At 36.7% G+C, this 16,309-nt stretch overlaps 1 protein-coding gene across 2 annotated transcripts; it reads left to right on the top strand.

The window, feature by feature from the left end:
• Positions 1-2,764: 2,764 nt before the first annotated feature.
• LOC136269335 (ras-related protein Rab-12-like) lies at positions 2,765-7,187 on the top strand. 2 transcript variants are annotated; one of them, XM_066064891.1, is made up of 7 exons: positions 2,765-2,888; positions 3,594-3,758; positions 3,823-3,945; positions 5,132-5,242; positions 5,548-5,694; positions 6,472-6,615; positions 6,799-7,185. In XM_066064891.1, exons 1-7 carry the CDS (start codon positions 2,796-2,798, stop codon positions 6,904-6,906), a joined length of 891 nt encoding a protein of 296 aa, XP_065920963.1. In that variant the 5' UTR covers positions 2,765-2,795; the 3' UTR covers positions 6,907-7,185. The 2 variants fall into 2 exon arrangements, with proteins under 2 accessions (XP_065920963.1, XP_065920962.1); XM_066064890.1 differs by having other exon boundaries at positions 2,768-2,900; positions 6,799-7,187.
• The last annotated feature ends 9,122 nt before the right edge of the window (positions 7,188-16,309 follow it).

Genomic DNA, 16,309 nt, shown 5'->3' with positions numbered 1-16,309 from the left:
CTACCTTACAAGATCTGAACCTGTACAATATACGGAAAATAATGAAAGAACACGGAATAATGAAACTTAAAAACTGGCAATCAATAAATGTGGGTGGTGGAAGCTTTTTATTTGGAGTGGCCTAATGTTGCTTGACCTGGTTTATGCAGCTTCACACTTTTCATATATTTTCGATGCTATATCTATACACAACATGTCTATGCGCTATTAATAATCTGAACGAAAAATGATCACTATAACAAGATTTGCGGCGTGCCCAAGAATTTTTTGACGGTGAACGACTATCGTGAATCCCATACAAAGTATACGGGGCTTCTGTTTTTTATCAACGCTTGGCTCATCAACTTTCAAACAAGTGGGGCGATGATTACTCTGTTGTCATGGGGTGGTTAAGGTGCTGTCTATCTTTTTCTCTCTTGCGGTCCTCCATACAATGCATCCGCGGAGCCCGCTCATCCATCGGTCACTATGTTAAGACTCCCCCAATTGTGGAGCTGATTCGGGCAGAGTCTCAGTTTGCCGTGGACTAAGAAAGTCCCGGTTTGTCCAGCACAGGCCATTTTTGTGCTGGGGGTGGTAGGCAAGGGCAGTCCATCAAGCCCGGGAAAAAAAAAAAAATACAAAGTATAGCTACGGGTAGCAAATGCGGCTCGGACTATAACTCGCCACATGAACTACGGATGGGGCTCCTCCTTCCAGTTACTCTGTTGTACACGTAAAGGAACTATAGTTCTGGAGAAACTCGCCTAACTGGTCTAGTTTTGGTGATTCGCACTTTCTATGCATGGCTACAATACATTCGTTCACCGTCGTGACGTAAGAAAACATCACGTTTTCATTAGAATGTTTTCGGTCATAAAGTTAGCGCATATCCTCTGTTGGCCACTGCCGCGTGGCCAAATACCAGTTCACGTCATCCGAGTCAATCGTTTTACTTTATTTATTTGTTGTTTTTTTGTTTACTGACGTATATAATGCTATTTACAAATACAGCATTTCAAATAAATAGTTTTACTTGTAGTCTAGTTGTTTAGGCGTGCCCCACCCTTTACGTAGCAGTTAAGGAAATACCCTACACGTGATCAGCTTGAAAACATAGAAGGTCACGAGGTTTGAGGTTTGTTTACAAACAAGTTAGCTACAGCATCTGATCATGAGTTCTATTGAAGATAATTGCGCAAACAAGGTTTTTCAAGAGTTACGTCAGCAAATCGTGAGTTTTATAGACGTGGATGAGATCATTCCGCTGCTATATAAGAAGCGATGGCTGACACTTTATAGGCTTCAATGCCTGGAGAACCCGAGAAGTGGTCTAACAGACACAGAAAGAAAACAATATCTAGTGAACCATTCTTTGATGGACAAAGGTTTTTCAGCTTTGCAGATGTTTTTAGATGTACTGGATGAAACGTCCAAGTCGTATGAGCCACACGAGAAGCTGTCAGTCATACTCAGGCAGCAATATCAAAATGTCTTTGATCAGATGAGCCAAGAAGCACTTGGAAGCATTACAGACCATTCTACCATATCAGACTCCTTTCAGCAGTCAACCATGCCAGCAGACCATATCACAGCAAGCATGTCAAGTATGCCAGATATTGTTGAGGATATTGGGCAAATATTTTCCCGTATAACAAAAACCATTGCTGCTGCTACACCACCCACAGAAAGCACCAGTATTTCACATCATAGATCACATCGTGCAGCATCTGCTCCAGCTTTTAACTACATTGTAGCTATAACACACACAAGTGGTTCAAGCCAATATCACTCTACCTCACTCAACACTGATCCTGGTGATTATCGTGGTATTAACAGTAGTAAAGACAGTCCTCCTCTATTTGCTCCGATTGAAGAAGTAAGTTTTGTAAATTGCGTACAAAGTGTACCGTAGCTATATGCGCATATTTACAATTCAATCTAACCACCAAAAAGATTACATTACAACCATAAACTAGAATGGATTGGAAATACAATGTACATAGTCACATGATGACATATACTAGGGACAGATACTGCTTCAATAGGCACTTGTATGCTAAGATTTACACTAAGTGTAAAAACTTGTTTGTTCTAGCATAAATAATTAGCTACAAAGGAATCGTCCATAATTTTCAGCACTTGTGCAAGTATACAGAAAGTACTCTTTTACTTATCCCCTCCCCCTACAAACTGTGCTATAAAACATTGATGCTAATAGGTATTATACATTGTATAATCAGTAGTACTGTTTTTGATTTTCCTCCGTACTTCATCCTCTGATTTAGCCTAAATGTATAGGCATTAACAGAATGTTGATTGGAACCTTAGCTATTTGGCTACATTCATGCAGACTCCAAAGTGCTGAAAATAGATGATAACTAAATTAAAGCACACTGTATGAAATATTTGGCATGCTTAATGTTATTGAAATTCCAGCCCCACATTAGTTCTTATACTGTACTTTTATACATAGCTCTAGGAGTAGGTATGAAGTGACTGACCATTATTCCTTTATTCACAAACTAGTAGATAGCCAAATTGTTTACAGTAATCTGACACTTTAGTAGTTAACACTTCACTAAATCATGTGTCCGAGTTCAACACCATGACAAATCTTTATATTGCTCTGTTCTGTATTCTAATACATACAGTATACCTATAAACTTACCATAATAATGTCATGCAATATACTGCCAATACATTTTTTAGAACTATACATTGCTAATTATTATATAATCTGCCATATGTCTCCATTAGTACAGCAATGTTGTTTACCACTCATAATGTCTTAGACTACAGGCGGTAATTGTAAAATGGAGGAAACTCTACACTGTGACAACAAGGGCAAACCTAAGGAATGCTCCATACTGCAACATTCTGTTTCACAAAGTGAAAGCTATTATGAGGTGAGATTTCAGGTAGGTTTAGATCAGCAAAAGTTTGACCAGCAAGACTAGTTATAAAGGTTTCGTGAATTATTAGCGTGTCATGATGACAAGCAATTTACTGATGGAGTTGGTGAATTACCATGTAATATTAAACATTTTGACAACTTCATCCAATTCACCAAATTAAATCTATGTAGCCATACTGAACTTTGCATAGTATTTGGCAAAAAAACTTTTGTGAGACTAGTATTGCCAAACATGGTTATGGTTACTTTCATGTACAGTTTTAGTATCATAACAAATATGGTGTGTTGTAATAATAGATATGCTAGCCTAACAAAACTTGTATAGCCACAAATATGTGTTTGGGTTTATTCTGAAACTATAAGTTAAACTGTCTTATGCACTCAAATGTTTATGTAGTGTATATGCATAGTATAGTAGCATTTCTGTACCATGACTCCCTGCACAGTTAAACAGTAAGTTCCAGTGATGTAATACATATCATATTACAAGCAAACTGCAACTTTTAAACTTCATACATATGTCACACCCATGCATGGTACATGTATACAGAATATACAGCAGAAATATGTGCATTTGTTTGAATGATGCATTATGCATCTTCATAGTAAATGCAGCCAATCAATTTTAACCATAAAGTTAGTGTAAAATGATGACCAATGCATGCCATTGTTAGAATCAGATATTGTATTCAACTAGCCACCGACCATGTTTGCTACTGAGTCTCATAACGAAACAGCTAGTGTTGAACATGAAGAAAGAAGAGAGGCAGCCCACTGCAGTGTATCTACCACTACTGAAGATAATGATATACATACCAACACTTGTCTTAGTGAATATGATGTGATATCAAGTTTACAGCTGGTGTGTATGCATGTATTGCAATTCCTGTAATGGAGGAAATGAAATTTGTATTCCTTTTGTGTAGTCAACAGATCCACTTCCTAATATGTTACCAATGAAACTAATCTTGTTGGGTAGCAGTGGAGTTGGAAAGACGTCTCTCATAATGCGATTCCTGCAAAAGTGCTTCTGGCAAGCACAAACAACAGTATCCTCTATTCCTCTCATGCATGCATGCATCATTTATCTTTGCACCTGTGTATAGTAGTATCTGTGGAGTAAAACTTGTGTGATTCAATGTTTATTTTGAATTTCAACTTTATCATGAACCACAGTAGTGGTTCATATTGAGGTTTGGGTTTTTCTGGCTAAAAATATCACCCAAAAACCAGCTTCATAATACCATCCTGGCGCCTTTGCAGTATTGGTTAGGTACAACCAAGCCCAAAAGCGCCTCCAGTACGACCCTAAATGCTTCCAATACATTGTTACAAAAAATTTTTTTTATTTATTCAATGGAATTTTCTACTGACTGATTGATACCTTCAGGCAAGCAAAGCTAGATAATGGTTAAGGCTACCGGCTTGATTTTTTCACTGTTCGACATCGCTTCATTCCATGACATGCCTTTTGGCATACTGCAGTATGTACAATGCACACATCATGGGCTTACCTTTGTCCTTTGTGTCCCATTTCTCTCAGCCCAAGGTGTCGATTTGCAGTACTGCAATGCATGGTTTCCCTACGTTTGTAAACAGAAATCGTCTATATTTTACGTAGTGATTGGATTGATTGCAGAGGCAATTCTAATACTGTTCTTCATTTGTAACACTGTGTAACAGGCTGAAAATAGGTGAAACCGAAGCATAATGGCCACTTCACTTTCGAGTCAGTAATTGATTGTTGGGGTGTACAAGTCATCCATATTGGATTGACTGCAGAGGTGCTTCTCCTGTTGTTCTTTGTGTACAATACGCTAAACATAGCTGAAAGCAAAGCATAATGGCCACTTCAGTAATTGATAGCTGGGTCACACGTTCAGATGAAAATGTTAACTCTGGCACCATCCTTTCTTTTGATGCAGTATGCATGGGTTCACCAGTCATAATAGTGTTACGAAACAAGTAAACAAAGAATAATTATTTCGATTAGGGATCATAGAAAAAAAAATAGGGAAGCAAGGGAGCTACACCTGAAGATATACTAGTGAACATTTAATCCCTAATTCAGTCATAACCATAACCATGACTTTAAATGTTCACTAGTATCTGCAAGTATAGGCAACCTCCCTTGTTTCCCTACTTTTTACAATTCCTAATTTTCCTTGTACTTGTAATTTAAGCACTTCTGATGTATCATCATTGTGTTTGTATCTCCTTAACTGTATGCTTCAGATTGCTGTTGATCACAATCATTGCTTTGTCAGCCATCTCTCTAAACATGTCAATATTTCACTGACCCTGTTTGACACTGCAGGACAAGAAAGATTTGACAGCATATGTGCAGTAAGTAACTACATATACACAGGCTATTACACTATAAAACAAAGATTGTGTTCTGCTTTTATAGCATATTAGTGATAGACCTCAAGAGAGCTCCATGAAACTTCTGCCAATTTATCAATATTTATTACCCAGTTTATAATAGTTATCTTCTTTCTGGTTAACTGCATATTATAAAGACACTAAAGTTTATTTTTCATGTTTTAGGAGAAATAAATACTACTAGTGCTTTTTCAAATTGTGATCAACCACCTCAGCCCACTATGTAAATGTATAGTTTTATACTTTTTAAAAATGATTACATGTAGAGTTACTACCGTGATGCTGATGCTGTGTTAATGGTGTTTGATATGACTGATCAAGACAGTTTGGATGATGTGGGAAATCGATGGGTGAAGCAGATGAAGGATCATATGTCCTCTACAGATATACCAGTTTTACTGGTTGGTAACAAGGTATGTAATAACCAGAGCTAGTCTTGCTAGTCGGCTATATGTATATATAAAGTGTTCATTTGAACATAAACGCCGAAAAGTCTAACATGTCAGGGTTCATTCATTTCTACTGTGAATCTTAAGCTCCTTTTACACAAATATGCTTTGTTGTTGATTTATATTCCCCATCATTCATTGTAACCACTACTTTAAAATTTGAACTTAATGCATAAAGCACTACTTCATGTGTGTATGATGGTGGAGAGTCAAGAGACTGATGCAGCACAAGGTGAAGCTGAGTTAGTCTCAAGACTCCCCAATTTAATACACGCAGGTATAGGTGGTGCTGTAAGTGTTTTATAGTACTTTCTGAGTCATCTTCTTTGGAGAGTTCACCTCGAGTGCTCGAACTGCGTCAGTTTCAGACCATTAGTAGAGGTGTCCCTGCAGTAGTTGTACCCATATTAATGTGATATGCCGCATATATATATATATATATTGGACCCTAAGTAACTGACTGCATTTTACAGTAGCAGCAATGATACTCACACTATAATTTAGTACGCATGTAAATTCTCCTGACAAGCAGGACACTAAAAAAATACACCACTTGAACTGATTGATTGCTGTTATCTTAATGAGTATATATACTATTCCAATGTCGTTTACTTGCAAATATCAAAATTCTTAATACAAGTGTGCATTTGTAGCTGTTCCAGCCCAACAATTAGGATCATTACAGTATGTGAAATCATTTCATTCAGTATTTGACTCAGTGTTGTTCATATTTACTCACAGTGTGAATGCCACTTACACATCAGTCGAGGGATAAGAACACAGGCTAAAGAAATGGTCAGACAGTTTGACTTTGCAGAGTTTATGGAAGCATCAGCAAAAGACGGCCAAAAAGTGGAGGTTATTTTTGAAAAGATACTATCACTGGTAAGGCAAGAAGATGAAGACAGTGTATAGACTATGGGTTAATCCTTATTTCATTCCTAACCAATTAACTTAACATCATTTACAATTTTAAATTTTGCTAAAGATCCAGGCTTATCTAATTACATTAATTAATTACACAAAGTAGCTGTAAAGCCATCACAGTATGTTACTTTTTATTTGCAGGCTGTCACAAGGTTATTAAAGCTTCGTGGATTTACTGAAAGTGAAAATGACAATGTTATCACATTGGACCCCCCAACATTTATTACACCAAGAAGAAAGTGTTGTTGAATAATATGTGTGCTAAGTTATGCTTTGTCATTTTAAAAAATATTTTCAAATTCAGTATTGTATTAAACATTTAAGGTTGTGTAAGAATAATTACATATTTTGTCGGTTTTATACGTAACTACATTAATATAGATTATTTTATCGGTTTAATAATTTAATATTAACCTACTCTACTCTATTTTGTCAGTTTTATAATATATTTTGCATTAAATGAATTACAGTGTTATTTAAGGGCAGAACTATTTTTGCACATAATTTGTTGTACTGTGACTGTATTCTTAGTTACACATAGATTTTAAACATATTGCAGTACACAAAATACAAATCAGTATATAGCATTTACGATATAGTGGAGCTACCATGCTAGTTATTACTTGGGAACATGTGTTTTTCATATTTTACTTTGCAATACTGTAGCTAACCAATAAAATAACTTGTCATGTTGAAACTTCACCATTAAAGTGCTTCAAAAAAGCAAACTCTACTTTCATACATATTGTTTGCAAAGGAAATTTGTTTCAACTGGATGCTTGAATTTATGGTTGTATGTATCTATATACTTTAGCATTAGTTTTCAACTCCTTTAAATCTTGATATCCCTGGATAATTTATCAAAGCATTTGTCAGCAAAGTAATTTGTGAAATTAGTCTGTACTTTAACATGCTTGTTTTAGATAATTTCTCAAACATACCTCCTCCCACAAATAATTTACAATATATGAAAATACTATTGACACCAATGTGTACAACACGTGGGTGTCACAAAATGTCCTGCTATATAAACAATCCTATAGCTTTTTAGTTAAAACATGAAAATATACACCCAAATTAGTCACCTTTAACACATTCCAACCTAGAGAAACTTTCAACTAGGAAGGATAATTATGCCTGGTATTTACCCACTCTAACCATGCAGGGGTGGTAAAGTTTATAAAAACAACAGCTGTTCTAAATAGCTATGTGCATACACAAGCTGGATTTCCAAAGACCATGCATGCATGCCTGTACCAGGGTTAGTAGCTTACCTCAAACTAACCAAAACCTTGTGTGCTTGATACTGGAGGTTGTTCCACCCGTATCAATAGTTTTTAGTAGCTCTTATTGACACTGACAGTCAGTGTAAATAGGTCAATAGCCACTGCATAAAAAAAGATGTTGTGCAGCATTTTATTACAATTGCATTTGTGAATTTATTTCTGATTGTTCTGTTAGAATAGCTGGTGTGCATGCTAGAGGTGTAGCCAGAGTTATCATATGTGAGAGTCTGGGGGTGAAGTCTCCTGCTGCTAAGAATCTTGAACATTTAATGGTTAAAACTCAAAAAACAGATTGCTATATGTCATGCGTACGCACATGTGATAGTGAATCAGTGTGGCCCCTGGGAAACAAGTAGCTTATATGGGACTACAGTATCACATACAAACAATAAATCCACTGACAAAATTATATTAGTTATAAACAATCAAAACAATATTTGGACTTCTAACAACAATTACATATATACATCTCACCTAAACATTTATGAGTAATATTACAATAATAGTATTCTTACCTTGTAAACCCAAAAATTCAACACACTCCACATCATTTTCAACAATGAAGTTCTCACACATTAATAAAATCCCTCCATACATGAACATTAGTATGAATGCTCTATTAGAGTATACCTGACTGCTCTATTAGAGTATCCCATTTTCTTAATAAGAAAAAACTTTCAAGAGGGTTCTGTAGATTCTTTTCTGAGAGATAAAAGTAATTTTAATGAGATGCACTACTATATGCTGCTACTCACTCACTTATGTGCTGCTAAACTAAATGGTGTTAGATACTTGAAAGTATCCAAATTCAAAGAGAGCTTCCTGAAACCCTTGGAAACTCCATTCCCTATGCCCCAGCAGTGGAGGAATGATGTCACCTAGCTAACTCCTTGATCAACATATTTTTTTGAAAATTGTGCTAGTTTAACCCAATCAAAACAATTTGCTGTAATGCCATGGCATTGCACTCATTTTTCTATCCACATGTAGCTTCACGATCTCACTCCCTTTCCTAGCTTGTATTGTAAATCTTCCTCACTCGACAGTTTTAGATACTTGTTCTTTGTGAACAGTGTTTTCCCAGTGGTAGAATGAAGATCATGAGACCATTCCATCCCTCTCAGATCACAACTCATTTAAGCATCACTTGTCCTAACCACCTAGCTGATAATTATTTTTGTAATTAATTGTTCTCTATTGCTATAGTTAAATTTCATACATCACATCAACATATATTTCAATGCCATAGTACAGAGTCTAACATATCTATTAAGTAGACAATCTGGTTTAGGGAGTTTTATTGAATAACACATTACGCAAGGTACATTTATGTCTGTAACTTCATACCGACGTATTTAAAACATATAACATTTACAGGCTTTAAAGCCATTGATGCTTGAAACTAGTTATAAGCTTGTACGTCGTGACTGACAAGTTTACAGCCTAGGGTTTCAACAGGTTTAATGGTTATGACTATATATACTGCAGTACATACAATAATATCATATGCTTGGTGAGGGACCTCTAGAATTGTAGACTATTGTGTACTACTTACAGGTATACGTACATATAAATAGTTTGTGCTAAGATCTGGGCACATGTACACATGTGTGAGACACATGTGTGAGTACAAATGGAATAGTTATGTAAAGTAACCATCTAGAGTTTCATTTATACTCAGGGGAGAAAAACCATATCTATGTAAGTTGCTACAGTAGTATATTGTTAATATACACTTTATTTACTAGCAGTCACTATCAAATCTTGTCATGAAGATGTGCTAACGTATAACTAACTTATGGTTGTACTGGTATAGCTTTCTATCCATATAGACATCATGGACAGATGGGGGAAGATGCAAGTAGAAGACTGAGCTGTGTGTAACTTAATAATCCACATGATATGCGTGTAGCCATACAGCTTACATATTTTAGGGAATTCCATCAACTCTATCTAGTTAGTGTAAGGTCTCTAACTGTCATGTACTACTACAATTATATTTCCCCAACCTATGCATCACAAGAACAATGCAATCATTAGAAATTGCAATTGCTCACGCTTACAATTTCAAATAATGATGAAAAGGTTAAACATAGCTATAACCATATACATACAACCACATATCTGTGCAACTATTATAACCACTTCCTATACTCCTACAGGATGTCACCATTCAGCGTCATGAGATGTAATCAAACTGTCAATATATTTTATATATGTACACCAGTTTCTTTCTTGCCTTGTCAGAGTTCCAGTGTTCTTTGTTAAATTTGTTGCCAATGAGTCAAGGAGACTATGAGCCCCCATCTCTTTACATAATTTATGTAGTTATGCTGTCTGAAATGTATGTCCTATGTACATTATCTATCACCAAGCATCAGACCACTTTTAAAAATCCACCAATGACTTAAATATTCAATAAAATGAATTCAGTTGGTAGGACTAGTACCAGGAACAAATAATTGTCTTGTCCCTATATATGTGTGTGTGTGTACTACACTTCTTAGTAGCTAACTGTCTATTCTGAACTAAATTGTGTACATATCCCCCATACTAATAGCTATATATCTAGTTGACTGTTTAACATTATAATTATAGGCAACAACTAACAAGTATCATTACATGCATTGCATGAAGCATGGACATAGTCATGGAAATGATTCTATACAGGCATTCATTGGCTGGAATGTTTAGCTCAATATATGCCTTTTTAATGCCAGTAGTTTTAATACTGATAATATGTATAATAATATTCCCCATTTTGTGTAGCTACATCAGCAAAACTTGCATAGGTTTTGTCACCAATCCTATCCTAGGTTTCAACAACTCTGCAAACTTTGCTAAACAGGTTTAGTTCTGAAACCAATGAGGAGACAACAAGTTTTGTCAACAAAGTTAACTAGTCAGTAAAGATTGACGTGTTGTGCCAGTAACATAGTGACTCTCTATGATGCATTATGTATATATAAATGATGAAGATAATTACAGACTTTAAACGAATACTTTTTCACAAAGCTACAAAGTAGAAAGAGAATATAAAATATTTGATTAATAAAAAATCTTTGTAGCAAACAAGTTATTGTTTTATAACATCAGCTTATTACATGTGTCCATAAAGCAGTGTGTGTGTTCAGAGAATTTGTAGCTATTTATTTATATGTGAGAAGTTTCTATTCCATGTACTTTTTCTCCCTGTAAAATGAAGAAAAGGTTCACTTGTGTACCAACAATAAAATGCAGTACTTCATACATACCATGTGTAATCCTAAAGGCTGAGCATGTCACTGACTGTGTGACCACCACAGTCACACCAGTGACAATGACATATGATTGTTTTGCACCAGTGTGATGGACCAAACACAACTGTGATGGTTTGCATAACACAGTTTCTTGCTGAGGCCTTGTAGGGTAACTATCTTCCATTTTGCTAGTAACAACTGTCAATACGATAGCATCACATGCATCACATCACAAATGTTATGAACTATTTCCATATAATATCATGCGCTGTACAATACAGTGCATTAATCTGTATGAGAGGTGCACTACTATACCTACTCCTCAGCTTGGAGTTAGTCACTGATGCAATACAAGCTAATGTACATAACAATGACACTCATTTTGCCAATTGTGTCCACTCCACTTATTCATTGTTAGTCGCAAATTTAGTGCACTGAAACTTCATGTAACTACTGAACGTTTATGGTCTACTATGAAAGTGAAAGCATTTTATTGGTGCACTTCAAAGGCTGTTTGAAATTTGATATGTCTGTTTACTTCAGCTCAGTGTGCACAAATCGACTACCTGACAGCACAATTTTAAACATCAATGAATATGTAGAATTGTAGAATTGTTTATAGATTTCTTTCCTATACATATCCATATCACACAGTATGGTAATAGGGATGATCTGATCATGAAGGTTTGAGCTTTCCTGCCCAAAAATGTCACCCAAAACCGGCCACACTTTCGAATATAGAGTCTAAATAATTGTATTTAAGAGAGAGAGAGACTTTTCAATTCAAACACTGTCTGTGTTGTTGTATTTATAAGTACAACCTAGACATTTTTTGTAAATTGCTTTAGTACCAGCACAAATACGTATACAAATGTCTTAAAACAGCTAATGCTTCAAACACTGAAGCACTTCAAAACGTGTTATGATTACACAAAAGCACACTCAAGCACTTCAAAACGTGTTATGATTACACAAAAGCAAGTAAATGTTTGCCTCATTCCTGTGGAATGCATAGTAAGCTTACATTGGCCAAACATATAACTGGCCATTGGCGGTGGAAAAGGCCAAAGAGTAAGGGAGGGCCAATCTCAACAATGCATGCTGCTTGCAATACATGTGCTTTAATAGTTGAGTTTCTGGGCTTCTATTGCCATACTTAATAAACTATGCATGGGTGTAGGCAAATTCAAAAAATTCCATAGCAGAACCAGCTTATGTAGATGCTTCCAAGGAATGTTCTATTAGAGTAGCTTTGTGACTGCTCTATTAGAGTATCTTGATCTTGAAAAACCTCCAATTATGATTAGGCTCCTTTTTGCATAGTCTTTAGCATAAATCCACTGATAATGCCTTATAAGGTGAGTTTGTCAGGCCCATGACCAGGATTTTCGGTGGGGGTTCTTTTCAGAGGTTTGGTGTTGGTGTTTGAAACTTGTCTTAGCATGCAAAACTAGGGGGTATGGGGACATGCCCCTGGAAAGGTTTAGAAATACATGCCAATATATGTAATTTAGTTCAGGATATTTAGCACAGTATTGTTGAATTATTATGGTGTTTAGAGTTACTGACTGCTATATTAGAGTAGTTGAATGTTGTATTAGAGTACTTGACTGTTCTATTAGAGTATATAGATCTTTTTGAGTGAAGTTCATGCACCACTGAATCGTAAACCTTTAAAAAGAAGGTGGTTTGTCCAAACCTATTGAACCCTACTTAGATAGGGATGAACATTATATTATTAGTGATTATATGCTAAGACTACAATCCTCAGTATATTGATCAATTAAGCCCTAATGCAGTGCCTGTAACGTGACTAAATTCTACAGAATTCAGTGCAGGTGACTACTGTGTATTAGAGTATAGAGCAGTTTCAGCACGTGATTAAAATTACGTAAACCTTACCGAGACGCCATTTTGGTGCACCACCTGATTGATACGGACTGCGAATGTAGAGGTTGTCAAGCTAGACTGAAGGCGTCCCAATGAAGCAAAGGAACGATACAAGGATAAACTATGAATTATAGGTGGGGTCGACCCGTTCTCAGCGATTTTCGAATTTAGCAGACGGTTTTTCCGAGTTTTGCCTGCCTGTTCTGTGGAATCCATGACACCGGCCGTTTGTTACTTTGTTCTGAGGACTAGTTTTGTCACAGCTGAGCAGCTTAAAGCGTGGAAAGGCCTTGAAGCCTATAACCAGTTTGTATGCTAGTGATTGGTTATATTAATTATACTGAACTTGAAAGTCACTGGCAGGGTAAGGTATATTTCTTTATTGAACCATAGCCTCTGATTGAATGACTATCTTCTTACATGTATGGTCATTCTATACACAAAGTTATTATGTGTTGTATAGGTTTGCCATTCACAGATGATGAGTGAGACGCCACTGCATGTGGAAAATTCTTGAGGAGACAGGTCATGTCTGCTGTTCAAGTTGCAATTGCAAGGCTGGCCTTGGAGAAGTCTGTACACATATACTGTAGCAGCAGTGCTTTTTTATCTGGTTCACACAGACAATTTCGAGGAAACAGGAAAAACTTGTGCTTTTGCCAAGGTCCAGAGAAAGGAAAGGATCCACAGTTGGTTGTCACAACAGTAACTGTAAATGGTTTTACTTAAACTCATGACTGTTCCAAGGGGAAAGTGGTACTGCATGCCCTGAATGTAGAATTTGCCACAATTTCTAAAGAAAAAGGCAGGCAACAGTAAAAAACCACTTAAGAAGTACGTGAGGCATGCCATATTATTTGTTGTACAACCATTCATGTAAAATAAAATATTTACTGTACAATTGTCCATTAATTTTAGTTTGAGTCACATACATTGATTAAAGTACAGCAAACACGGATTATTCAATCAATCAAAGGTACCTTTTCACCTTTATTTTGTCTGATCAAATGAGTCTGCAATTATAAGTGCTTTGAAGAATTGGAAACCTTTGCTGGACAGCTAACAACTGACACATTCCACATGCGGACATTAGCAATAGTTAGTTAGCTTAACCTCTGCTACTGACAGTTGACTCTTTGTGAATGCAGGAAGGTGCAATGTAGCTTGCATGGCTCCCAAAGAAATAGTAACATCAAATCCACGGTCTGCCAACATCATATTCCCTGGCAAGAGTTTCTTCAAAATCCCAGTGTTCTGTTAACTATTTGTCAGTGACACAGTGACATCCTAAACCTTTACAATCTGGTAGCTTTGTCAGCTGGCAAGGTCCTGCTCACACAATCAAATGTAGCCTTCAGTACTCCGAAGTTAGGTAACCGGCGTGTGCTCCAGTGAAATCGTCACTCACAAAACTTCCCTCACAGAATGGTGGTAGAGGTGAGGGTATAGAGGTTCAGTTGCTTGCTCAATTAGTTCATGAATAGCTGTCTGGCAATCAGTAAGGTGATCCTGCACAGTTCCAGAACCATCACATTCTGACTTCTTATCAACATTCACTTAGCTGCATTCTTAGCTACCCAGCCAGATACAAACATCCTTCCCCAACCACTAACATACAAACTGGCTGTAGGCTTCAAGGCTTTCTACGCTATAAGCTGCTCAGCTGTACGTGACAAAACTAGTCCTTAAAACAAAGTAACAAACAATGGATTCCACAGGACAGGCAGGAGGAAAGTTCGGAAAAACCGTCAGTTAAATTCGTAAATCATCGAGAAACTGGTCGATCCTACCTGTAGTTCATAGTTTACCCTTGTATCACTCTTTGTTTCGTCAGGAAAGCCTTCAGTCTAGCTTGACAATCTTAACATTCGCAGTTCATATCAATCAGGTGGTGCACCAAAATGGCGTATCGGTAAGGTTTACGTAATGTTGATCATGTGCTGAAACTGCTCTATATCGATCGTTGAGAGTGTTCTAGCCAGTGCCAGACGAGCAGGGTTGTGGCAAATTTAATTATAATAATTATCTTAGATTGCTGACTGCCCTATTAGAGTGGTTCGTGTTGATCGATCATTAATACCGAAAAGACCGTCCATACAATTATCTTGTGAACAGAACAGCTAAAGAGTAAAGGCATAGGTACTATCATACAAGTGAAACTGTCCATTTATGTTGTATCTATGATTATTTCAAATTGTTTTTTTAAATTTCGTAGCGCATCAACGAAAACGCTTTGGGTCGCTCTGAAGATTCAGCACCACCCCCGCATCTTCGCCGTCCCTACCATACACTACTATCGTACTGTATGATACACTACTATCTTATGTTTTACTGTATGATAATCTGGCTGTCTGCAATGACGAACAACTCACCCTGCTTATGCCCCTCCCCTTGTCACTGCTGGTCTGTTCTTGCTGTAGAGAGTTAAGACAGTTTACAGATTACTCTGTAGAAAGTTCAGCTAGCTTTCAAGTCACTCTGTACTATGGTTACAAGTCACTTCTGTAGAGAGTTTAGTTAAGTTACAGGTCACCCTGTAGAAAGTTTAGCTAGATTACAAGCATACTATGGTTACAGGTCACTCTATATTATTGAGCTAGATTACAACTCACCCTGTAGAATCAGTTAGGTTGCAAGGCACTCTGTTGAGATTTCAGCTTGGTTGTCAGTCATTCTGTAGACTTTTTCAGCTAAACTGCAACTCACCCTGTGGAGATTTCAGGTAGGTTATGGGTCAACCTGTAGAAAGTTCAGCTAGGTTATGTATGGGCCACCCTGAAGAGCATTTAGCTAGCTTACATGTTACTCTGTACAGAATTCAGCTAGCTTATGTTTCATCCTGTATAGAGTTTGGCTAGGTTGTGGGCCACCCTATAGAGAGTTTAGCCAGGTTAAGGGTCACTCTGTAGTGAATTAGGCTAGGTTGTAGGGAATTCTACAAGCTTGAAGTTAAAATGCTAGGTGAAGCAGAGTTCTAGTGTAGAAACACCAAAAAATGTCTTGTTTTTTATGTTTTAATTGAAGAAAACACAAAAAAGTAATGTGTCAGGATGACCTGGATAGAGCCTAATAAACATTATATGTACGTGCTTCCAGCTGATTTTAGCATTGGTCTTACGTGCGAACAATGAAATAATCTATTACAAAGCTATCAATTGCCTATTAATTCTGAGTGGTTTTAAAGTAGAAACTCATGAATATTAGCCATGAATTCGGAAAAGGTTGTTTCATAAAATT

Source organism: Dysidea avara, chromosome 10 (assembly GCF_963678975.1).
Source record: "Dysidea avara chromosome 10, odDysAvar1.4, whole genome shotgun sequence".
In the NCBI taxonomy this organism is placed as follows: Eukaryota; Metazoa; Porifera; class Demospongiae; order Dictyoceratida; family Dysideidae; genus Dysidea; species Dysidea avara.
This window is presented reverse-complemented; position numbering and strand designations above follow the sequence as displayed.

What these genes read in the sequence shown, in the direction of transcription:
- LOC136269335 (XM_066064890.1), top strand. Translation starts at nt 2,796, where the DNA reads ATGGAGGAAACTCTACACTGTGACAACAAGGGCAAACCTAAGGAATGC. An exon ending in TCTGGCAAGCACAAACAACA is followed by an intron (nt 3,946 to 5,131) that starts GTATCCTCTATT and finishes TGTATGCTTCAG; the next exon opens with ATTGCTGTTGATCACAATCA. An exon ending in TTGAAAAGATACTATCACTG is followed by an intron (nt 6,616 to 6,798) that starts GTAAGGCAAGAA and finishes TTTTATTTGCAG; the next exon opens with GCTGTCACAAGGTTATTAAA.